Here is a 26,753-nt window from a genome sequence, read left to right as displayed (position 1 = left end):
TGCAACAATCCACAATCTCTCCCCAAGAGAGAGAGAAAAGCACATCACTGCTACAAAACATGTGTGAATTTTACAGGTCTAGGGAATAACTAATATCCAAAAGACAAAGAAGACAAAAGACAACATGATAGAAGGTCTTTGTAGCACCTGCCATGTTACCAGGCTGACTTGATTTTGGTTAAGACTGATAAAACAAAAATCTAGATCTTCCCTGATAATGATGCCAAAGCCTGTTTTTTATTAAAACTCATATTAGGAGACAGAAAGCAGGAGCTTAGCAAAGTTGGCAGCTAATTAAAAAATAAAAGAAATGTGTTGTGGTGTTTATCATATTTTTAAAAAATGTTACTATCAAAGTTAAAAAGTGTAAGTTATAAACAGGATCAAAATGAGATGCCATGTTACTGTATATGGCAAATAGCTCTCTGGAGGAAACCTTTATTACTCCCTCGGGGCTTTCTTACAAAGTATGGATTTTTAATTCCTAGCAGAATATTTTTCATACACCACTGCAGACTATTAAGTACCAGATATTACATTATGTGGTTTAAACTTTGCACTACGCATGAGAAAGATTTTTCCATTGAGAAAACTATTTCTTTGCTATTATAATCTTTACAATATTAAAATTGGCTTCGGGGTATAAGCATCACTATCAAAATTTGGGGGGAATTTATAATTTAACACACTCATCAGTCTGAGACTGGAGCTTCTTAAAAGGGAAGTAGCTATAACAAAGGGGGTTAACTAATTGTATAATGTTGCAGAAAGGCAGAGCAATGACATCACAGCTTTACATACAACTGGTGTCACTGCAGGCGAGGAACTAGCAACGAGTATGGTAAGCAAGCAAAAACAGTATTAAAAAGAGGGAAGAAAGAATATATTACGCTCCAGGCCAGTTAAATTTGTACTTGAAGGCCATTAACTTGTCACCCAGGAGGGTTTCAACTCTAAACATGAAGATGATGATAAAAACATGCCCATCCTCACACCACCAAACCAAATCTTTGAAAGATGTGGAAGGCAAATGTGAAAAGAGAATTTCTAGAGAAGACTAAATTAGGTCTACTTGATTGTACTTCAGCAAAGCCATCCAATAGCTGACTGCACACCTGCGAGAGAAAGTCTGGCTACATTTTGTCCTTGGGAAGTTTAAACAAAATGCAACACTCACTTGTAGACGGTGCCTCCATTGCCATGGCCGAGGACGTCTCGATACTGTATGTCTTGTTCATTCATCTCCACGAGAAAGAAAGAAAAACAAGAAAGATGTCATGCTGTGGATGGAAATGTCAAGGAAAAGCAACTCTAGGCCATAAACAACTAGCAGTCTGGGTCATTTCAAGTTCAGCTGCAAGAACGAGAAGATCAATACAACATTTGCTGTCCAATTTATAAAAGACGATACCAAGGGACAAAGTGATGGAAAGTTTAATGACAATTTGTTTGCCTGGGTCATTTCATTAAAGTTTGATAAAAGGTGTCAAAATGGAATGATATAACATAGCTCAAGAGGGTCAGGTCACAGAAACGGATAGGAAAGGGGTCTCCAGCACTGTACATAGCCAAAGTTGTGAGGGGGAGGAAGCAAACCAACCAACACTATCATCTTCACTATGGCCAGAAAAGTTAACTTGGGTCCATTTAAATTTAACATGAAACATTTGCAATGTAGAAATGCTACAATGTATATACAAATGCTTAATTAAGGCCACAATCCTGCAAGAAATAAAAATTCAGTTGTAATCATACTGAATAAACGTAATTTTCGTTGACCAATACAATAAATTGCTACGTAAGAAGCTTAGCACTTCCTGGGAGAAGTTTCCAGAGAGGATGATGGGCAGTCAGAGTCCGAACACCTTGGGAGCTACACAGTTTTAGGGTCTGCTCTTTCCTGACACAATGTGGTTCGTTTGTATTTTATAAAAGCTCAGCTTTTTTTTTTTTTGTGGGCTTACTGGTTCAGATTTAAAATCAGAAACCTCAGTTCTCCCATACAAAAGTGAATATTACACTGACCATGAGAAATAAGGCAAGTTATTGTTCAAACCCACAAGAGACTTTTTTTTTTTTTTTTTTTTTTAACACAATAGTGCACGTGTATTTCAACACAGCTTTTTCAATTATGATAAATTTTGGTCCACAGTAATTTCTCCTAAAGTAACACAGGTCTGCTAAATGGACCAAGACTTTCAGAACAATCAAAATTGGATGGTTTCGCATTTTAAATGATAGTCAGCTACCACTAAGTCTCAAAAAAGACTCGTTTCTTGGATTATTTATATTTTGTTGGATGCCAAATTATCACTTTTGTGCAAATTGTTCCAGCTGCTAAAAACTCCCTGCCAATTTTATTGACCCTGGATGAGATTTTCAAAAACACTGGTGACACGCAGAAGCACAAGTCTTGGGACTCGTGCTGCATCATGGAACAGGGTGGCTTGTTTTATGCGGGCTGGAAAAGCTGGGACTAAGCCAACCTTGATCACAGAACGGGCCCCAGCTGAGAGGAATCAAGTGATTCCTGTGCAAAACGAGCCAGGTTTAAGCAGGGATAAAGCCCACCGGGGAAAGTGCCTATGCTGGGGACGTGACCATAAATGCAGGAAGTGCAGAGCTGGAATATGCAGTGAAAGGGGAGACACCACCTTCCCCCCCCCAGAAACTGTCACTGTATCTGCAGTAACCGCAGGGAGCAAGGAGCCTTCTGTAGAAGGGAAGAAGGTCTCCAGGCAGGAATGCCCTGATCAAACAAGAGAGAGACTGAGGAATAGCCCCAGTGAAGGCAGAAGATTCTGCTTTTGTGGCATGACATTTTGGGGCGCCGTTGCCTATGGGCTACAGCAGCCCCCAGCCCAATCCCCTGGCCACTACCCCCAGGGCTCAGAGCCTAGCTCCCCTTAAAAGGTGCTGCTTCTACCCAGCAGTCTCCGCGGCAGCCTGCTGGTCCCCCGGCCTGTGACTCCCTTCCAGCTCGGCTCTAGGTTGTCAAATCTCCCAGAACCAAGTCACTACAGTAAATGGCGTCCAGTCTGGGAGAGTTGGTAACCTCTTTCCCACAGAGTTTCAGGCTCCTTTCTCCCCCCTTTCCTCCCCTCCCCCCCCGACCTCCTCGTGTTAAGCTGCATATGGCATCAGCACTGGTAGGGATGGGCCTGAATGAAACCCCTAAAACGGCAACTTTCAGCAAGTTTCTACAGCACAAAATTGAGTTTTTAACTAAATTTAAAATAATCTGTTTTTGAGCTACTAACAGTGAAACTTTAAATATTTTGTTCTGCTCTTCAACCAACTGAAGGAAAAACAGTGCAGAGCTCAGTTATCAAGGGAAGCATTGTGAGATCTTACATAACTGGAAGTACATAGTACCAGAAGTTAAGTCCACGGAATTGACTATTTACAGTTAAGTTTGGACCACTATTCTTCAAGGTCTATAAAGATTAGTACCCAAAGCCATTAAAACTAAGGCAGAAAAATTCTGATAATTTTATTTCACCAGAAAATGCAAATCAAGAGCTAAAAATTGCAAGGAATTCTCCTTTTTTAAAATAATGGCTTGACACCTCCTACGGAGTAAGGTGATAGGCGAGCAGATCTTAAGAGATAGGGGGCTAACACCAGGCCCCTGTACAGGGCTTAATTTTACTCACAGTATGCAACCTCCTCAACTTAGAACGCATGAACACACAGAGGTGTGTTTTGCCCCAAAACTACAGAACTCTTCACTTTACTGACTTTGCAATAACGGAACAAAACGCATCTTCAAACTCTACTGTAAACAATGATCTGAGAGGAACACTGCAAATCTACATACCCATAACTAAACTGACATCATTAACTATACATTAACTCTTTGGGGAGGTTTTTTTCCTTTTAACTATAAAAGCTTATTCTGTAAGAAACAGCAAATGGTTATTTTATGCCAGTGTTTTCCCTTTTCTCCTGAATTTGGCTGACTGCTAAATAGTGAATCATCTTGGCCATACTACTGCCTACAAGCCTGCAACAGTCACAGCCTTTCGCATGCCTTTCACTGCCAGTCTGGTACTGTTCCTAGACAGTTATGCACAAAGGATTAGCACGGAACTCATGATGAAACAGATATCGGGGCGGAGCAAATATATACTAGAAAACCTTACAGAAAGAAAGCTTGATTTATTGAATCAAATAAAGATGCCAAAAATACCTACTGAGTTATGTGTTTCACAGGGAAAACTGAATCCTCAATCACAAAATGATAACATAAAAACAATGACTCTACAGCAAGGGCTGGGAAATTAAACTTTCAAAGCCAAACTTGATTGGATGCCGATATTAACAGAATTAATGAAAAAGTGAAAGAGAATTCAATTACGGGTCAGCAAACAAAACACTCTTTGTTTATACCCGCTGTCTTTGAAAGACTCAGTGTCTATTCTCTTGTAAATCATTAAAAGCAAAATGCTCAATTAATCCTTATTTTATATGTAAAGCTTTGACAGAAGCCAAGTCCTATAGGTGTACCTTTGGTTTACAAATCGAAGTAGTAATGGTTACAGAAAGCAGTCACACTCTATGAGCAGACAATTGAAGAGATTTAGTAAATCCCACTTTATAGAGCAGAGACTAATCGGAAAACACAAGCCAGTCAAATGTTTCTTATGAACTGTTGACACTATATCAATGCTGAATCAATTGGTGGCATTTACTCTGAGTGACAGAAAAGAAATAAATATTTATATCACATAACCTATATCAATGAACCTAGGCAGAAAGCTATTTCTAACCTGTCAATATTTGATTATCTTGAAGAATCATGTCCCCTTCTTTTAATGATTAATATGAATTCCTTATTAAACCTAAGTGGAGGCCAGTGGAAAGGACTATCATCATTAATGCTTGAAAACATAAACCATAGAAAAATGATGTTAAAATAATGTTAACTGTGACAAACCCCAAAAAAGGAAGGAAAGTTCAAAGTTCAAACAAAAATCTGCCCCCAGTCTATATGGCTGTGCCTAGTTACTGATTAACAAAAGGTATGCAATATAACGGAGGAGAATTTCCTCTTTGGAGATTTACAGTCTAGTTTCTTATCACAGCATGGTGAATTAAAGATCACATTAGAATATTAATTCTGAATTTTCTTTCTTTGATGGGCATAAACGAAATCTTTAATATCACTAATAGATTTTAGCTATTTTTTCCTTACATAACCGAATTTTAAAAACCTTTAACTTTCTAATTTCCAGCCGTGCAAAACACCTTCATTTCTAATTCTTTCAACAAGTCAAAAATGTCATATTCAGGTTATTTATTCATTCATGCTAATGTGACCTTATTCACCTTCATTTATTCCATTTTCTGAAAATTATCCCCAAATGGCTCTCTCCTGTATTAGGGATTAGTATTTGCCAAATTGCACTAAAAAGCTCAAAAGCATGTTTTTGGTTCTCACATCAATAAAGTTTGGTTATTTTATAAATATTTTTAAAATCTTCGACAGCCTTCCTGGCAAAAGTCAATTTGTTAAAATATGGCTTTGTATTAGGAATGCTGACAAGCTTAAAAATACATTCCAAGCTTTATTCAATGGCTTCAGTGCCAAATAAGCAAGGCTGCAGTGCTGATGCTGTTAGAATCACCTTTTAAGGAGGCACTCTCATTTATTAGATCACAGTGTTACAGGTGATACTGAAGGACAAGCATGAAGACCAGCCTTTATCTTCTTGACATGCTCAACTACAACTACTTGATTCATGAAATGCCAATGAGACCTGGAGAGGTCACTGTGTGAAGGCACTGAATACGCATCTGAGATAATTAAGATTTCAGCCTTCGAAACATGGAGGGGAAGTGAACAACAGTTAAGAAAATCAATAAGAGTCTTTTATTTGCAGTGACACAGATGTCTCAGTCAATAGAGCCTAATAGGCAAACTTGATGGCAATGGACAAGTGCCTGCCTCCAAGGCTATTCAAAGGGGTTTCACTATGACAAACATTAAAACTTATTTATGTTGCTACTGAAGAATCCGGTATTCTTTTAGGTAGCTGAATTTAGCGGTGTATATTTAAAGTCATTATACGACTGTGGATCGGTCTAGCTATTTGAATCAAAACTGGTGAGAAATGACTGCCCTCAAGGGTCCGTACGTCCATCAATTGGAATTATAAACTATTCAGGTCTGGATACTAGGATCTGAACGCCTAGAACAGATAAAAGAAGGTGATAAGGAAGCTGCCTACAACTTGGGTCTTGTCATGTAGCATAGGACACAGCTCCAAACAATACAACAAAGAATTCTCTCTCTTGCCACTTACAAAAGCCTGCTAAAGACTTATGTGCCTGCTGCCCTGAAAATACAAAAGTAATTCTAGCAACTGAGCAGCTGATTTAGTTACTCCAAGCTGGTTAACTTCCTTCCTCCAAATTGTGGCCGCAGCGCAACATGTGTGTTAGAGGTGCTTCAATCTGTTCGGAGCTAACTATGATTCTTACATTTTGAGAAATGGGAAGCAAGGTAAATCGAGACACACAATTCATTCATGTAATGAAGGTTTTCATCATCTCTCCCAGTATTCCCTGTAAGCTGAGAGCTTAGGCGGCCACCCAGGAGAGATTCAAATGCTGCCCACTGCTTAGCAGAGAACTCACAACCAGCAACATGTCTACTTGTGGTGCACATCTACACAGGCTTTGGTGCACATAACAAAATGTATTCTGCACATGGCTGGAAAAAATTAGAGGGATCATTGGCCTCTCCACTTCAGTATTAAAAGACAACATTACAATCAAATGAACAGTAAGCATCTCTCCTCTTACATGTAGTATGCCAATCACTGAGGTATATAATAAGTCATACATGTATGTCACTCTGAATTTAATGCACCTACCTGGCCATTAGCTAATATTTTCTTCAGTTCTGCAGAAGACTTCTTTAAGCTGAAAAATACAAAATCATTTTCCATGACTACAGTTTCAGTCTATAAAATGGAGTTAAAACCATAGCTCCCAATAAAACAACATCTTTCCTTATGGTTAGACATGCTGAATATGTTTTCCTTAGGCAAATAGCACGTGCCAGAAGTTCAAAATAATGAAAATTCAAGATTATCCAGATTTATTTCACCGTAACAAAGCAGTTCAGATAATGAAAAATATTTGACCATTGTCCTCTTCAAGACACAGTTTAACATTTGTCAATAAAAACAAAGCTGACCTCACTAGCAACTGTTTTATTAAGTACCAAAACCCAAAGGTTTTTATTTAGTTTTCCTGGGCTGTGTGGCTCAGTTTAAAACCGAATCGGGTCTTAACTCTTGACACTTTAAAATGTATGCAGTATGAATGTTATCTGTGTTTACCAATACAGAGACACAAGCTGCAAGCAGCTTCAGTAACATACAAATGTAGGCCTGTATTACTCAAATACAGCATGTATTGTCTCATTGTAACATATGTATAAGGAACAGACCTCCTCAGCTGAGATTACTGGGCCAAAATGATCATTTTCATAAGATGACACAATTGCATTGATATCAAAGTATCTGAAACAGCTTAAAACATTGCTGAGTTCAGCCCATAACGTTTACTGTATATGGATATATTTTAAACAAATCCTACTCATTTTGAAGTCTGTCATCAAAAGAGTGTAGCAAATAATTTGTTATGAGCAGAAATAGGTTCAGACCTGAAAGGCAGATCTTTATTTTTTAAGGTGTTGGGATTCCAGAAGCCCAGATCTGTATTTCAAAGCTAGCTCCGTCTTTAGAATAGATCAAGCAGCACAACCAAACACCTCTGAACTTGTGGAACGCCACTTTGAGGATGTTTAGATATGGGGTATGAGTTTGTATTCACCTTTAAATTTACCAGAAAAATATAGTCCAAACCCAAATGAACTCCAATGAAAAAAGCCACTGTATATCTACTGAAGTCAATGGGGTTGCATGAGAGTACAGTGACTGAGGGTACTATTTCATCCTTCAACTAGGAAAAAATGTATCAATTAAAAATCACACACCTCGGAGGAAGACTGGACTTGGGGTTAATGCACTCGACTGGGATTCAGGAGATGTGGGTTTAGTTCTTGGCTCTGACAAACTTCTAATGTGACTTGAGCAAATCACTACATTTCTCAGTTTTTCACCTCCTCATACACAAAATGGGGAAGCTATCCTTCCTGTGCCTTTCTTATTCATTGAGACTGTATGCTCTTCAGGACAGGGGCTCTCCTCTTATGCGCATGTGCAATGGGACCCCAACATTGGCTGGAGTTCCTTGGCCCCACTGCAATATAAAGCATGTACTACAAAATTCCAGAAAGCATAGCAAGTTACAATTCATTTTTATCCTTCCTTTGATTTCGTTACCAGTCTAGCATGGGAAGTGCCCAAAAAGCTGTTCTGATAAATTCATTTGGAGCAATCTTTGCTGCATTTCACCATAAAATAGAAGGCAAAAATATTTAAACATATGGGGGGTGATATAGTGGAAATTGCATTTGAAGGTTCTAATATATATATTTGGTGCAGTCACAGAAACGTGGCAATGTCAGGGCAAGTTATAGTAAATACAAATAAAAAATTAATAATATTGGCAACATTTCACTGTGAGCAGTAAACTTACAATCTTAACTGAAGTTCTTAGCTTTTGGAGACTTAACTATATCAAATAAATGAAGTAATAATAAGTACGAGCCTGATGCACAACTCGACTATGGACACTTTTCTGGAGAGAATGCACATTTTATTATACAAAATGTTCATATTATATATATGCAATGATTGGCCTGTCAAGAACCAAGTAAAATATGAACTAGAACTGAGGGCTAAAGAGATTTTAAAAATCCAATCAGGAGTTGTAATGCTTGAAAATGAGGATAAAAGCGGTGCTCTGTATATGGTAAAAAAATAAAGCACATGGTCAAGATTTTTACCCATTGGTGTTTAAAGTAAAGTCCCTAGACCGTAGTTAGTGCCTAAACAAAACTAGATGGATTTTCAGATGAACTGAGGACCTCCAACTCCCACTGATGTTATGAGAACAGCAGGTGCTCAGCCCCTGAGAAAAATCAGGCCAATTTAATATAGGTGTCCACCCTCATTGGAAAGTGCCAGAATCTAATTAATAAAACTACCATTTACATGCATAGATGCTGAAATTAGGGAGTTGTGGGCACTGCCATACCTCCTGGTTTGAAGCGGGGCTGTCAACTGACCTGCGTTAACCCCTGCGATTCACAGCTGATCCCCAGCTCTGTTTGCGCTGCTCCTTCAAAATGCTGCTCCGGCGCTGCCAAGGGGCAGTGCTGCATGGAGCCTGGGGTCAGCTGGGAACTCCAGCTGATCCCGGGCTCCATGCAGTGCTGCCCTGCTGAAACACCGCTGCGGTGTTTCAAAGGGGTGCTGCACGTGATTAATCACGATAAATTTTTTTTAATCGCACAATTAATTGCAAGTGGCAGCCCTAGTTTGAAGTAGTTTTCACAATACACACAGTTTACAGTCTGGTTGACGGGCTCCCACCCCCACCAATTTACAAATTGTTCCAACACCCCTTCCACATGTATGGAAAGAAGAAATGTATTTCCACCTCAGATTGGTTTTCTAGTCTCTCCCTTTTTCAGTAGGATTGTCCAATGTACCAGACACCTTGGATCAGGGATGTTAAAATGGATAACTAATTAAGTGATAGCACTTAATTGGTTAACCATTTTAACTTAGGCCTCATCGCCCCATCTGCCACCCAGCCTGATGGGGTCCTGCCGTCCGGCCCACTGGCTCCGCCACAGCCAGGGTTGCTCCAACCCGGTGCACTGGCCACAGCTGGAGTTAACTGGAAAGCCTCATGCTTACCAGTAATCATGTAGATATGCTTACTAGTTAATATCCCTATCTTGGATTAGATAAAGTTAGTGGCATTACACTTCTATTGGGATAGTCATGCCTAACGGTTGCAGCTGTATTTGTGTATCTGGTAACTGAAGACTATTTCCTGTCATTGGTTCCAAATTAGCAAGGCCTCCCCCTGTTTTCCTGACAACCTGCTCTCCTCATCCTCCTACACAACATGCTACCTAGACAACAGTCCTACTAGAAAAAGCCTCTCAGACAGACTAATGAACTTTACAAACAAATAAGCAAACAGAATACTATATTCTTGAAAGGTCCATGTGTCTTGATCATAGATCACTACTAACAGGAACAGTGAAAATAGGGACTTCATATTTGGTGGCTTTGTTCTTCAATAGGCCTTTTGTTCCCAGACTACTTTAAAGAAAGATTAAGTTTACCAAGGAAACATAAGTTGATCTTGTCATCTCTCATGACTAACAATTTGTGAACATTAAACAAAGAGAGACTTTCAATTACTTCAAAAACACAACTCTTAGTGCAAAAGGTTTTGGAAAAGGAATGGCAATTAACCAAGACATAAGATGATGCAATCTTCTAGAAGACTCATTTTCAGTACACTTTGAGAACCAGCTCAAAGTACAAAGCATACTGAAAACTGCTGAATGCTAAGGAGAGGAAGAATTTTTCTTAGGTTAGTGTACAACGTAGATTAGTGAACAAGACAATGAATATTTTCTTCCAAAGGATGTGGATAGCATCTTCACAATTGAGAAATACGTAGTAAACTTCTCCAAGTTACTGGAGCCAAGATTTCTCCAAGTGCTTGATTTCTCTTTCAAGGTCTCTAGTGGTGCTCAATGAGTGGGTCACCTTAAGTGGTTTTGGTACTTGCAGGGTCTGGCTACATACTGTATCGTGATCCTTGTATTGTCTCCAGTGTTGTAATGTACATCTGCTTTCCGCAGTGGATAACTAGGTGACATCACAAATATCAAGCAAATAGGACTGCAATGTTAGGAGGTACCAGCAGAAAACGCTTTTCACTCAGGTGTGAACAGATTGTATTTGAACATGCTATGTCAACTTGTTTAAAAGAGGGTTTTCAAAAAGTGAACAGAGCACATGTAGTGCAGGATTATGTGGAAAAGACACTGGACAAAGTATAAGTTCCAATTAAAATACTGAACCTTTGAATTACACCGTACTGTAATCAGGGTTTCCTCTAAGCTGCATGCTGGTGCGCACAGAAAAGATGTCCACCTCACGCACCTCCTATGCAGAGTGGCACAGCTATGTGGTGGGCGGCAGGAGGTTACTGGGGTGGTGGCTGGGACCAGAGGAGCCACGAGGCTGCTGCAGCGGCTGGGCCAGAGGGGCCGAGAGCTGAGTGGCAGGCGGCTGCTGCAGCGGCCGGGGCTGGAGGAGCCACGAGTGAGTCTGGGTGGGGGAGCAGCGAAGCAGCTACCGGGGTTGTACCAGACAGGGTAAGGACAACCAGAGGCCGGCTGGGTTGGGGGCAAAGGCACCAGCCGTCTATGGTGGTGGGAGGTACCAGGCACAGGTAAAATCCTGCGGGGGGGGGGGAGAGGGAGAGGGGAGGGCAAGGTGTGCAGGGTTGGGCACAGGTCTCTGGGCAATGGCAGGGGAAGGACAGGTGAGAGATGGGGCTGGGCACAGGTCTTTGGGCAGTGGTGCTTGGGCTGTGGGCTCTAGGCCCAGGTCCTGGCTGTTTGTGTTTGGGGGAAAGGTAGCATGGCCCTGGCTTATGTACTGGTGGCCGATAAGGGGGGCAGATTGCTGGGCACGACTACAGGGTGTGGGGGGGTAGGCAGTCACCCAGGCCAATATAGGTACCAGCTGGCTGTGTGTGGTCCTGATTGAGGCGCAGTGTGTGTTGGAGGCAGGGACTAGCAAGCTGGGTGGTTTCCAGGGTGGAGTGGTACAGGGTTATGCACCTTGTTAATTATCCCTTGTTTTAGTATTTTTTCTTACATAACAATTTTAAATTGTGTGTGTGTGTGTAAGTAATTTTGTTAGTAAGTGGTGGGTGCCACAGTGGCAGACATCCAAACAAGCGAACACGACCTCAATATTGATGCACAAGGTGCACATGACCTCAATATTGGTTCACGGATGGAAAATCTTAGAGGGGATACTGACTGTGATGCAGTAGAAATTATCTTTCCAATATTAAACAGTTCTCATATTCACAGGCAGTAAGTAGCAATATTAAATTCACAACTAGAATTTTGAAAGAAATCTAAAGGAAATTATGTTCCCAATATCACCAAAATGGAATGTGAATTGCCTGCCTAATACCTTTAGACTCTTTCCAAAATACCAGCTCACGTTAGCAAGGCTACTAAATTGAATATCAAACTGAACAGGACCAATATTTCAGCAAAATCACTTTGAATTAGATAGCCAATGAATGACTAACCCCTGCTAATAACTAAAAACCCTGTGATGGACAATGATTATTAGAACAATTAAAATAAATGAACTTCTGGCTCAACCTTATACAGTATGTCAAAGTCACATGAAGGATGAAGCTATCTGGAATATCCCATGCAGGCAGAGTTCTAGCAGTAGAAAATAGATTTACTGAACACCTGTAATAGGTGTGTAACAAGTTCTACAGGGCAGGTTAATTTTTCCTCTTTCCCATTGTAGCACTTTGTTCCCAGTAGTCATATTGATAAAGTTATCTGACATTTCAAGTTTGTTACTATTAATTACTATGCACCAATCACTTTTCAAATTTCATTGTGTTTTAATAACCTGGTATCCCCCCCCCCCCCACACACACACACACAAACCCACATCCACTACTGACTCTTACCTATTGCTTGCAAGGGACTCCGAGACTGCTGAGCTGCTATTATTAGCAGACCCTGCTCGTGTATTTACCTGCAGGCAGGAAAAGAATCTCTATCAGTCGTTTGTGTTCAGAGGACACCATTCTAATTAACCTGTAATTTGCCATGAATTTCTCATTTCACTATGAAGGTTAATTAGCTTGTTGCTACGCATGCCCATCATTGAAGTCTTGTCGGTATGTAGGTTAGCATACTATATAATTGATGGATTTCAGTATACTATTTCCTTACATTTAAAATCCTTAATTAAATAATACAGAAAAACAGATATGCACAATAAGCCTGCCATTTTATTCCCCTTCAAAATAGGCACTAAGAGATAAACCATCATTTTATACAAATTATCCAATAGTCTTCTGCAGTTCAGAACTGAGAACATATGTATGATTACAGTAGCAAGTTAGTAAGTATATAGGAATGAATTGAACAAATGTCCGGAAAAGATTTCATTGCAACTTGGCTGTGTTTAACAGGTTATATAAATTAATTAGCTAATATGAGTATTCTCCCTTCAAAAGATCTCTTTGAAAATTGGTACTAGCCGCATAGTTAATATTTAAGAAGCTTATTAACAAAGAGAAGAAACAAAATGCATTTCAGTTTAATACACAAATGTGTACAACACTCAGATATCACAGCCAACACCAAGCAAATGAATCTTTCCCCCGCATTCAAAAAAATCTGCTTGTCAGAACTCAGAAAAGTGCCGTTTTATTTGACATTTCAATAAGTGGAACACAGCCTTACAAATCCATCTAACTTTACTGAAACAATTATTGAAATTCGTACCTTCAGGCCATGTATGTTCCGTTTCCCAGGAGGCTTGCAGGCTGAAACAGTAATTGACTAAATTGTAGAACACATCAGGGCCATTTACAAATTTGCTCAAAATGAATCTTTTAAAAAGAAATGAGGGTGACGCCAAAATTAGCAGAGAGGAATGATTGAAAAGTGCCTCCTAAAACCCAGAGTGGGAATTATGAGCCAGGGTTTTTAACTTGCAGGGACTGAGCATTTATAAATGCTAAGAGCTTTCTGACATTGTCTAATATAAATTATAATTTCTGCTCAAAATACATCAAAATCAAGATAACTGGGCTAAAATGATTGGATTAATTTCTTAATTCAAATACCTTCAGTATCTTTTGTTTTCCTACATGTTGTACTTTCTCTGCAGTTAACTAAGTTATTTCAGAGAGCTTTTTTTTTAGTCATATTGACAAGCAGGCCACTGTGTGTTTTAATGTGGGAAAACCTGGATGGGGAACAAAGTTGGGAGACCAAGGAAGCAGATGACTGAATACATTAAATATATAATAATAGAATCATAGAATACTAGAACTGGAAGGGACCTTGAAAGGTCATGGAGTCCAGTACCCTGTACTCACGGCAGGACTACGCACCCTCTAGACCATCCCGGATAGATGTCTATCTACCCTGCTCTTAACTAATAAAAAACATACATTGTTTACATGTAAATCCTGACATCTTTTTATGAAGCATTAATTGAGAAAAAGGTATTTTCTTAAAGCCTCTTAAACAATGTGTTCCATGATTTTTCCATTCAGTCGATGTGCCATTGTCAAATGTTAAAACCACACAGGCTTCTAGCTACATGCTACAGACAGTTCCCATTTTAAAACTACAGTGCCCTACAAATTGTACGTTAAAGGGCCTGTCAATTTTGATTGATTGTCTGGGAAGGGATGAATTTGATTTCTCTCTCTCTCAGATGCACATGTATTTCTCTCCATTTTTTGACAGCAGGAAACAGAGCTATTTATTAGTCAAAAGGACACAGATGATAGTTATTAAACACATCAGTTAGGCCAGGCTCTGTGCTTTAGAAATTACCATAATATTCTTAAAGAAGCTAAACATTATTTCACCAAGGATTAGGGAGGAGGGAAATGGATACGTTTTTAGGATAATTTTAAAGTTTATGTTTTTAGTTCACATTTTTGACATTTTAGTTTACATTTCTTCAGAAATGGAAATTAATATTTTGAACAAACAATAAAAGACATGCCAAACATAATTTTCCCTGATGCCTGTCACAAAATGCTTTGGTAACAAAATGTATAGCATTTGAACACAGATTGTCCGGTTCATAAACACTGTAATAAGTGATTTGTTTACTGAGAATTAAAGAATGGGTAGTATAAAATATTTTTTCTCCTGAACAATCACTATAAGCAGAATGTATATAACTATTTTAAAAGGTTGAAGCATTCTTCAAAGAAACCCTTTATCCCAAGTTTATGCTAAAGAAGTGATCGTATCTTAAAACACAAAACATGTAGTCAGGGGAGAAAAATGGAAAATGTAGCTTTCAGCGCTATTAGAAAAAGAAACAAAAGAGTCACCCTTTGGCAAAAAATATATATATTTTGATGGGTTTGAAAAAAATCTGGCAATTATTATTTATGTAGCATTTTACAACATAGGTAAAATACACTAAATATAAATGATAGACTCCAAGCATCTATAATGTGAAACAGGCACAGCACAGTTAAGACAACATTGCATGACACGTGGACATCAGTGCTGGCCCACTTCATGGAACAGGTGGCTTTTCAAAAGCAATATGATTGCAGAGCCTTCCTCAAAAAGATTAAAATGGTGTCAGGAAAAGATAAAGAGTCTTGTGTGGAAGGAGTGGGTGTAGACCCTTGTGTGGATAGCAATGAGTGAAGGAGAGCAGCTGTGAAACATTTTTAAAGAAGGAGGGAAGCTTGAATTACATACAGGAAGGAGGAGGACAGGAGAATTCAAGAAGCAGTAGGAAGGGAGAGCTGGCCAAAATTATGAGACTGGAAAGCATTCTTGCAAGGGTGGTTTGGACAGATGGAAAAGAAGAACTTGGATTACGGAGCTGGTTGCAAAAAAAAAAAGGGGGGGGGATGGGAGAGCACTTCTTTGGATACTGCAGAGGAAGACGCAAGACTTCGTGGGAGCTTGGATGTGAGAGAAGCAGAAAAATTCGTCAGACGACTGAAAAGTTACAAGCACAGCAGCCGGGAGGAGACAGGGGTTAACCGAGAAAGACTGGGGGACGGAGACAAAGCTCAGCTGTGGACTGGTTCAGACTGAGGTAGTGGCAAGCCATCTGAGAGGCAACGGCATGATTGGACAGAGGGCGAAAGATCACAAGTGGAAATGGAGATTGGAAAGTCTTTAGCCCAGAGGTGAGAACTGAATCCAGATCATTATGGAAGACTGCCCAAGGAGGTCGTGCTGTGGAAGAGAAAAGGGGCACTCCAGTGGAGAGGGAAGGCAGGAACTACAAGGTAGGCACTGAAGGAACAGTCCAAAAGGCAAACTGACAGAACAGGAAGCTGGATTTTTAACCCCTGTGTCTCTGCTTTCACAAGTGAGATAACAACGCTCAGCCTCTGGAGCAGCTCGGCCCCTCGAAGGCTCAGTTGCCAAAGCAGAATAAACTCAGGCCATGTGAGATTTCCTCATTTTCTATTTTCACAAACTATGCAGTAAGGGGCTCTTGAACCTTCACACGCTCCAAACAAGGGGATTTTTCAAGGGTGCTCTAATCTCCCAAGATATTATACAGGCCTGTGTTTTTGTACAGAACATGAGAGTCTGGGTGTATACACACACTAGATACTATACTAGCCAGATTCCTCATTATGAGGGCGGGGGACTGGACTTGATGACCTCTCAAGGTCCCTTCCAGTCCTAGTATTCTATGATTATTACAATGAGCTCGACTGCAAATGCAGCTATACAGAATTAAAGTGAGTGAGTGTGTGTTTACATATTACACATGCACAGTCACACACACACTGTTCCTTATTTAAGCCCACTGTAATAGTAAGGAACTAATCTAGTGATGCATGGGCTTTTTCCATGACTAGAATCCATAAGAATCCCTCTGTTATTTCAGCCATGGCTAAGCTGAGATGCAAAAGTCTCAATATTTCTCCTGTAAGCATCTTCCCATAGCAACTCACTAACCTACCAGCACAGACAACAGCCTTCTTTGGAGACCTTAATTGTACATGTTAGAAAGGCCCATTGGTTAGTTGCCCAATTAGAACTTCTGAGAGTTATATGTAATGAAAGTCTAGAATATTAAATGGGGAAACTCATAGTATGATTATTTGTATAGTATCAGTTAACAGGGAAGATTTTAATTATTTCAATTAATTTATTGCTGGGAGATTTACTTGGAGAATTTAAACCTTTATCCATTTCATCAATTAAGAACCACAGATGCAGAGACTGGATACTGAGAAGAATTGAATTAATTAGGCTTATGTAATATGCGACTCTTTTTAACCATTAACTGAATTCTCAGGGGAAAAAAAAAAAGTACATACCCAAATTCCAAATAGTTGCCTATGATTTTGTTCAGGGCATCGTAAATCCTGTTTTAGCAGCAACACAGCACACAAGTCTGTGGTTAAGCTGTCTGAATTCTGGAGAGCACTTGAGCATGTACTAAATGCTGTACTTAATAGAGATACTTTCGTCAATCAATTACCCGTTAGGGATGTAAAAAATAGTTTAAAAACGTAACCATTAAAAATCCTAGAGGTTACACATGCTGCAGGTTCTGTAGTGTAAAGCTTATGTAAAGCTACTGGCTCCACTCCCATGGAGGCAACACTGCAGGCTCTGCACCATGCCACGAAACCACCTCAGGAGGTCCCGGTCCTATAGAGGCTTTGCTGTGGCTCTGCAATCAGCCTCCGGGAAGCCAGTACGTAACCTGTGGTGGAGAGCTGGGGAGCCCTGGCCAAGCCTGCCACAGACTGGGGCTGCTCCGAGCCCTGTGGGGTTGGAGTAGTCCGCCAGCCCCTACGGATTAACCGGTTACCAATTAACATCCCTATTACCTGTGTATAAGACTCTGTTATTTTGATTCTGTCACCAGCTGCCAATTGCTCAAATAAAATTCCGCTGTGCAATGGACATATCTCCAGGTTCAAAACAGTCTGACAGATCATATCCCCTGACAACCTCATGCGGATTAAAAACTTTAGAGGAGCAAGAGCATAAGCATCCAAAGCTTGAGTTATTCAACTGCTTTGGACTCAAACAAACCACATCAACAGTGAGTTTAAGTGTACATACATATATACTGTGCAAACCAAATCTCGTTAGTCTTTGATATGCAATAACTATAGTTTTTGCTAAAATCCTGATGATGCTGATTTACTCTAAATTAAGAGGTAAACTTCATGTTATGTGCCTGTTAACCTTCTGAAAACAGAATGGGTGATGAAACATCTTATTGATACATCATTGTTGGTTAGAATTTGTTAAGCATTACCTCTTGGGTATATCTGCAGAGGTTCTATTAACTGTCCATTTACTTGCTGCTCCATTACAGTGGTACAATACTGCAAAGAGATTACAGAAGAGACTATTCAATAACGTAGGAATAGTAGTAATTAAGCTATCGATTGTTGAATTCACATTATTTTTTAGGGTTTAGAAATTGCTTGTTACACATATCAGCCTTCAAAATACAATTGTATAATCTACAAAACAACTATGAAGGAACATTAAACAAAGGATAGTGATAATCAGTAATATATTGACTTCAAGGGAGCGGTCAACTACCATGTACCATGACCATCATAGGTTCAGGCTTCTGACATTCACATTATTATGAAATGAAGAGAATATTAGCAGTACACAAATCGGGAATGGTCAAAAGAGATTAAAAATAGACAAAAAAAATAACACAATGAGATTCAACCTGGAAAGATTCCACTACATTTGTGGAAAAATAATTCAAGATAGAAACAGTCAGTGGTGAGGAGAAACCTGTAAAGTAGTCATTCTGAAAAAGACTGATGGACAGAATTAAAAAATTAGCCATGAACGTCCAATATGATGAGGCGGAAACAGTAAATGAGGCTTTGGGCTACATATCCAAAGGTATCACTCCACACAAATCAGAGAGGCAATATGGTCCCCGTCTGTAGGGCTCTGGTACAATAGTACCTGCCACAGAATGTTTACAGCATTTAGCACTTCATTAGCAGAAAGACACTGTCAAATTAAAGTGAGTGCAGATCACAACCCCTGACTTTTTAAAGGCTGGTGGAAGTAGTGGAGAAAAACAATCAAAGATAACCAATATAATATATAGATATACATCTCACACACACACACACACACACCCACCCACCCATGACAAGTGGATAGAACAGTCTATAAATATTTGAAGGGTGTGAACATGAAGGATGGAAAACAAAAAGCATGGTATGAGAACAGTTACTGAGGAATGGGTAAAATGAGGAAAGGGCACATTTAGGCTGGAGATCTGGCAATATCTATTTGCCTTTAGAAAAAAATATCCCAAGAAGTGTTGAAAGCTCCATTATATGGGGCTCTGAAAAACAAAAATAGGCAGAACGTGTACTTTCCAAAACAATCCTGCTATGGTGAGGAGATGGGCCTCATTGGTTTTTGCCCTGTCTAAAGTGCATCTCTGCATGGGAAGCACTGAGAATTCAAAGCACAGCACAAAGCATATTCCAACTGTTACTTAATTATCTTAAAAATAAAAATGTCAGTCAGATCTTCAGCCAACAGCTCTATTGATTTCGGGGCTCATTTTCACCACCTTAGGCTCTGGTCTAAAGATTTTAGAATGATAGTGTTCTTAGATAAATATTATATGATGCTGTTACCTATGCTGATGCTCCTTAACCTAAACAGAGAATACTGTATATCTGTATGGCATCAAATACGAATGTTCTAATCATGACAACATACAATCAACTTTTTTGATGCCTACATAATGCAAATTAATATAAGGTTTGATTTATTAATTCTTTTGTAAACAGTTCTTTCCTCTTGTTATGGAATGCCATCAAATTAAGCACACAAAGGGAGAAACTATACAAATATAGTAAGCATAGACTGTAAGACTGGTCATTAAAATTGCTTTAGTGTCCACTACTGCTTTTGCTGCATAAAAGCATACATGCATTCACAAAACTGAATTCTGGAAGCTTCAAGTCTTGTAGCTTCCCCCTGAGGCACAGAGTTCTTTACAACTGATTACAAACTTAGAGCTGTTCTCAATAAGCTCTGTGAGAACACAAATGCCTGAATGTCCAGATCCACTTGAAGGACTGGGACACTATTTCAATGTTTCTTTACGATTCTAACCTGCTAAGAAAGAGAAGGTGTTTGCTATCTCCACATTTCTCACATGTGAGAACAGACAGGAAGAACAGTCCCCCATAAAGCGTTAGGAGGAGAAAAAACTACGGGTGTGTGGGATTCTTTTTAGCTCCATCAATGTTTGATATAAAAGCATGTTTGAAGGGCAACCAGGGTCATGATTACTGCACACTTTTCTTAAATAATCCTGCTACATATGATCTTGCTGTACTTATACAGAGTGAAGTTATTAATCACAAAAATATACTATTTTAAAATGATCAATTGATTTTTGCAGGAAGAAAGGGAACTATCCCTGAAGACTTGTTTTATATCATGAGGTAGTGAACAACAAGTTGAGCTCTTTGCCCCAAACAAGCGAGGGGGTGGGAGTGGGGAAGCAGCTAGTGTCTAATAATTATAGGGCTATAAAAGAAAGCCATGGTTTCTAGCAGACCAAAGCTGTAAAAGAAAATATGCTTCCTTAATGTTAGTAATATGCCAGGACCTCAAGACATATACATACAGTATAGGCAAATACTACATACTCTCTAGAATAATAAACTAAAGCAAATGTTCAAGAGACTACGTTTCTTCAGAAAAAAATAGCAATGTGGCCCTCTCCATTACTCAGTGATGACAAGTAAATGAAATATCAATCATGTCAGCTGTCAACCTTTTGGGACAGCAATAACTGTTAACAAGTAGTCTGGAAAAATTCTCCGAAAAATGATTTGTCCTCCACATACGAGTATTTCAGTTTCCATGGAAAATTAAGATGCCAGTGGCTATTTGGAACATTGTTCAGGTATTTTTAAATGGAAAATTTGCCAGTTATTGATCCAGAGCATGTACCCCTTGCTTCCAGAAGGCTGCAAGCAACTTTCCAATCAGTGGCTGTCAAAAAAATTACTGCCTTTTTAAACTGATACAAGACAACAGTGGTAGTGCAGCTCCACTGCTATTTAATGTCTTTCTTTAATTAACTGCTATGTATAATAAGAAAATTATTTCAATTACCATCTTACAATATTTCCATAAATATAATACAAAATCTCTTTGTGTATTACAAAGCAAATTAATTACAGAGCTGATTGAAAACTGTGCTGATGCTCAAGTTCACAAACAAATAACCTCAAAGATAAAAGGGTTATAACAGATACAAAGCATGGTTTCCTACCACAAAACCTTGCATGCATGGAATGGACCTGTATTTTTATTTCATTATTTTATTTTAATTACAAAAATATTCACCTTTGCAAACCCTTTACTGTGTTGATGGCAAAATGTACCTTGTCAGCATTCTTGGAAAGACATTAGCAGCTTCCCAACCCTACAAACATTTGCTCCCAACCATAGCCCCTTACTATGAATGGCTTAGAATGCATGCTGTACCAGAGTCACTCTCTGCAGTCCATTGTCACAGCATGCAACTTACAGGAATTCTCACAATGTCAGTATTCTAAGATATCTAAATCAGCTGGCAATCACCCCAGGGAAAATGATGGTCAGCAGCCCCAATAACCATCATTTCTGGTTTTCAGGAATTTTTTATTTTGTTTGTTTGGAGAAAAAGCAAGATAGCCCTGCAAAAAGATTATCTCCATCTCGGTCAGGAAGGCAGATGGATGGCCACAAAAGTATAACAGTCTCATTTCCAGGAATAAGAATAAGTACTGTTAGTGTCTCAAATATTTTCTTCAAGATTATGGCTGATTCATTACTGCTCTTGGAGACTAAAAAGCACCAGGATGTTTCTATGAGCTACCAAAAAACAGACTGGTCAACTGTGAAACATCATGTGCGTCACTGAAACAGCAAACTGGTATACAACATCAGAGACAGAACAGGTTTTATGCTTGATGCTGTACTTTCTACTTGGTACATCTAATGAAGAGAGTCATTGCCCATGAAAACTTGTGCCCAAATAAATCTGTTAGTTTTTAAAGACTCCTTGTTTTTGTGCTAGAAAAAAAAATCCAAGTATCCTTATTGTATCATGTCAATAAAACCAGTGATTTCTGAAGGATTAATTAATACAGAGCCTATGTAAAAGTATCATTATTTTGCTCATCAAATAATAAAAAAAAGCTGTAGAGAGCACAGTTTTTATCCCTCTGTGTATATATTATAATTATTTTAACATCCGATTTGCAATAAGATGGCTTCTTCACAATGGAAAGGCAAGTGAGGGGAAGTTTTGTGGGAAAAAGGTTTAATTCATCATCTCCTTAGATGATCTGAACCTTACAAACAGGCAAATCAGCATCTGGAACCTGAAGTTCCTTTACACCCCTGACATAAGTCACTGACATTAAGAATACCAACTCATAGTGAAACTGGAGCACAGGGTAGTTAGCAGAACAAGGAAAGCTTAACAAGGAAGTTCCAAGACAATAATCTCCTCACACATCAAAAGATCATGCCTAGCAAAGAAAGCCTTCTGCATGTTACCAGAATGAACAACAGGGCAATGAATGCTTCTGTAGGAAGTCTGTAACCCACAGAGACAGGCACAAGAACAAGACTTATGCTGACAAGTCCAACATAGTATGTTCTCACTGTCTGATTCCTCAGGATTGTCATTAGAAATGACTGAAGTGATTTTCAAAAACTTATGATTGGATGATATTAAGGCATTTTGAACTCGAATAACACTCTGAGGGAACACAGTGCAGACGGCTGTATTCCAAGGTGTGACAAGTAAAAAACCCCTTTTTGTAGTGCTGAAACTACACTAACCAGCTGACTGCCTGGGACACTGGGAACTACATCCAGCCAGCTTCAATCCGATACTACTTGGAAACTCCAATGCCATTAAGCATTGGGAATCGAAGCCACAATGCAAGCGCAACACTACCCATTTGACAAATTTTTTTACATCTACTATATTAAAATATCTCTAGATAAATTAGGATGAACAATGCCTCTGCCACCCATTTATCACTCTGCATGCAACTCCTAATGCTGCATTATATTCTCATTGTCTGGCATTCGGCAAGAAACACAGATGAAGAAAAAACATCAGTGTTTTGATCAATGTTGAAAAACTAAAAAGATAGGGAGACAGTCTTTCTTGAAGCTTCTTGGACAATATTACAAATCAATAGAGGAAAGGGCCATTTTAAATCACAATGGCTATATCCAAAGAATGCTTGACATTGTCCCTCATTTAATTAGCAACGATCAGAATATGTAGCTTTGCAATACTTTCCCTTATAATAAAAAACATTCTATATTTTAATAAATGTATGGAGAGTTCATCACCAAAAAAGGCATAGGTCCACAGTTGTCCTAAATCTGTCAAAAAGGAACACTATGATGGAAGTCAGGAGAGATTCCAGAAGACTGGAAAAGGACAAATCTAGTGCCCATCTATAAAAAGGGAAATAAGAATAACCCAGGAAACTACAGACCAGTCCGTTTAATTTCTGTGCCAGGGAAGATAATGGAGCAAGTAATTAAGGAATCCATCTGCAAACATGTGGAAGATAATAAGGTGATAGGTAACAGCCAGCATGGATTTGTAAAGAACAAATCATGTCAAACCAATTTGAGAGATTTCTTTGACAGGATATCAAGCCTTGTGGATAAGGGAGAAGCGGTGGAGGCGGTATACCTAGACTTTAGTAAGGCATTTGACATGGTCTGGCATGACCTTCTTATCAATAAACTAGGGAAATGCAACCCAGATGGGGCTACTATAAGGTGGGTGCATAACTGGCTGGATAACCGTTCTCAGAGAGTAGTTATTAACGGTTCACAATCCTGCTGGAAGGGCATAACAAGTGGGGCTCCACAGGGGTCTGTTTTGGGACCGGTTCTGTTCAATAACTTCATCAATGATTTAGATGACGGCATAAAGAGTATGATTATTAATTTTGCAGATGATACCAAGATGGCAGGGGTTGCAAGTGCTTTGGAGGATAGAGTCAAAATTCAAAATGACCTAGGCAAATTAAAGAAACGGTCTGAGGTAAACAGGATGAAGTTTAATACGGACAAATGCAAGTACTCCACTTAGAAAGGAGCAATCCATTCCACACATAAAGAATGGGAAGTGACTGTCTAAGAAGGAGCACTGCAGAAAGGGATCTAGGAGTCATAGTGGACCACAAGTTAAACATGAGTCAACAGTGTAACACTGTTGCAAAAAAAGCAAATGTGATTCTGGGATGCATTAACAGGACTGTTGTGAGCAAGACACGAGAAGTCATTCTTCCGCTCTACTCTGTGCTGATTAGGCCTCAATTAGAGTACTGTGTCCAGTTCTGGGCACCACATTTCAAGAAAGGTGGAGAAATTGGAGAAGGTCCAGAGAAGAGCAACAAAAATTATTAAAAGTCTAGGAAACATGAGCTATGAGGGAAGACTGAAAGAATTGGGCTTGTTTAGTTTAGAATAGAGAAGACTGAGAGGAGACATCAAAGCGGTTTTCAAGTATCTAAAAGGGTGTTAATAAGGAGGAGGTAAAAAAATTGTTTTCCTTGGCCTCTGAGGATTGGACAAGAAGCAATGGGCTTAAATTGCAGCAAGGGAGGTTTAGGTTGGACATTAGGAAAAACTTCCTGTCAGGGTGGCTAAACACTGGAATAATGCAGGAGGTTCTGGAATCTCCATCTCTGGAGATATTTAAGAGCAGGTTAGACAGACACCTGTTGAGGATGGTCTAGACAGTGCTTGGTCCTGCTGTGAGGGCCGGGGACTGGACTTGGTGAACTCTCCATGTTCCTTCCAGTTCTAGAATTCTATGATTCTATGAAATGAGAGATGAAGAAGAGGGACTCCAAGTCATTTTAGCCATGAGTACAACCATACTGAGCTGTTTTATGAAAGATAAAAAGTGAAATTATTCGAGTATTCACTCTGTTTATGACACAGAAGGCACTTCTTCCCCCAAAAAGGAGAACATCACCATCTGCTAATGACAAGTGACAAGACTGAGGATATAATTTCTTACACTCCAATCTGGTCTTAGAAGGAGCAGGAAAGAAAGCAGGGCTGCAAGATGACCTCTCTGAGGTTCACAATGAAAAAAACAACTACCGCTAATGACGAGAACTTTAGGTATTAATTCAGATGGAATATATGTGCCAGAAGTGTTAATACAACCCAGTCAGCGTCCAATATTAAACAAGGTTCAAGGGAGTGGTATACAGAGACACCTCAGCCTGCTTAATACCATGTCAAATGCATTATTAAACAACTTTTAAAGCTTTTATTCATGATAAAGAAAAGAAGGAAAAACAGTTAAAACATTTGAAACGCAAAGTATTAAATAGGGGTTCCATTCATTTTAACATCAACCTCTGTTCTCTTTCCCTTTAGCTGGAGAGAGTTTTTAAAAGGAAAAAAGTCTTTGTTTGAGTTTCTCAGTTCCAAAGTTGGTAATAACTGTCCTTGTGGGGAAAAGAGAAGATGTTAGCTGAGATGAGCATTTTTATAGGTCATTATAGCATCTCATGACCCTTAAGAAACTGTGGTTGATTAACCCATAAGCAAAAGCTTATGGGTTAATGCTACAGACTTCCCCTCTCCCCCTTGCCAGTAAATTTTTTAGCAGGCTGACCAGCAGCGCAGCTCAGTTCTGGCTTGCAACCAGTCCGGGACCTACCACCACTGCAGCTCTACATTTAAAAGTGTATTAAATGCAGGCAGCCCAGCTCAGTTCCGGCTCATGCCGGGTCCGGGAGTTCAGACCCCTCTAGACAGAGTCTGCTGCCACCCCTCTTTATCAGAGGCAGCAGTAAAGGGCGACAGGCAGCCGGTCCACGATGGGAGCTGGTTTTTAAACTGGCTGCCCTTGTGGACCAGCTTCCGACTGGCACCATGCGCTGCTTCCTCTGATACAAAGGCAGCTGTGCAGAATGGCAGGGGCTCCTCGGGAGTGGGGTTGGAGCATACTAGCTGCCAGCCCCGCCACCAGGGACTATAGAATAGTCAACTAACTGATAAGAATTCATGAGGTTACTTGAATATTCAATTAACTGATATTTAACGTGACTAGTGCAGACCCTGTTTTAATGGGGTCACCAGGGCTGGCATTAGACTTGCTGGGGCCCAGGATCGAAGCTGAAACCTGAGCCCTATCACCAAGGGCTGAAGACCAAAGGGGATTCAGTAACAAAACATAATAAATATAACAAAGGCCAGACTGGGTCAGACCAATGGTCCATCTAGCCAGCATCCTGTCAGCCGACATTGGCCAAAACCAGATGCTCCAGAGGGAGGGAACACAACTGGTAATCCTCATGTGATCCCTCCCCTGTCACCCACCTCCAGAGAAACAGAGGCTGGGGACACCATTCCTACCCAGCCTGGCTAATAGCCATTGATGGACCCAACCTCCATGAATCTATCTAGCCCCTTTTTGAACCCTGTAATTCCTAGCCTTTACCACATCCTCTGGCAAGGAGTTCCAGAGGTTGACTGTGCACTGAGTGAAGAAAAACGTCCTTTTGTTTGTTTTAAACTTGCTGCCTATTAATTTCAAACCAGCTGGAGTTCTTTGAGCAGGTCAACAAATGTGGACAAAGGAGATCCAGTGGATACAGTGTACTTAGATTTCCAGACAGCCTCTCACCAAAGGCTCTTAAGCAAAGTAAACTGTCATGGGACAAGAAGAAAGATCCTCTCATGGACTGATAACTGGTTAAGAGATAAGGAAAGAAAGGTAGGAATTTTAATGCTGATTAATGCAAAGTAATGTACATTGAAAAACAAAATCTCAACTATATGTATAAAAAGATGGGGACTAGCTGTTACCATTTGAGAGAGCGATCTTGGAATCACTGTGGATAATTCTCTGAAAATATCCGTTCAATGTGCAACAGTAGTCAAAAAAGCAAACAATGTCAGGAATCATTAAGACAGAGAATATCTT

At 39.6% G+C, this 26,753-nt stretch overlaps 1 protein-coding gene across 4 annotated transcripts in view; it reads right to left on the bottom strand.

The window, feature by feature from the left end:
- Positions 1-26,753, bottom strand: part of MAP2K5 (mitogen-activated protein kinase kinase 5) — a 205,067-nt gene that overhangs the window by 157,208 nt on the left and 21,106 nt on the right. For all 4 annotated transcript variants that reach the window (XM_075896855.2, XM_075896856.2, XM_075896854.2 and 1 more), the window contains 5 exons: positions 18,021-18,090; positions 13,514-13,554; positions 12,688-12,755; positions 6,882-6,930; positions 1,178-1,242 (listed from right to left, as the gene is read on the bottom strand). In XM_075896855.2, coding sequence (XP_075752970.1) covers positions 1,178-1,242; positions 6,882-6,930; positions 12,688-12,755; positions 13,514-13,554; positions 18,021-18,090 — 293 coding nt within the window. The remainder of the gene's footprint in view (positions 1-1,177; positions 1,243-6,881; positions 6,931-12,687; positions 12,756-13,513; positions 13,555-18,020; positions 18,091-26,753) is intronic.

The sequence above is a fragment of the Pelodiscus sinensis genome, chromosome 14 (genome assembly GCF_052426305.1).
Source record: "Pelodiscus sinensis isolate ZL-2025 chromosome 14, ASM5242630v1, whole genome shotgun sequence".
NCBI lineage: Eukaryota > Metazoa > Chordata > Testudines > Trionychidae > Pelodiscus > Pelodiscus sinensis.
Note: the sequence above shows the minus strand (reverse complement) of the source record. Positions and strands in the feature narration are given on the sequence as shown.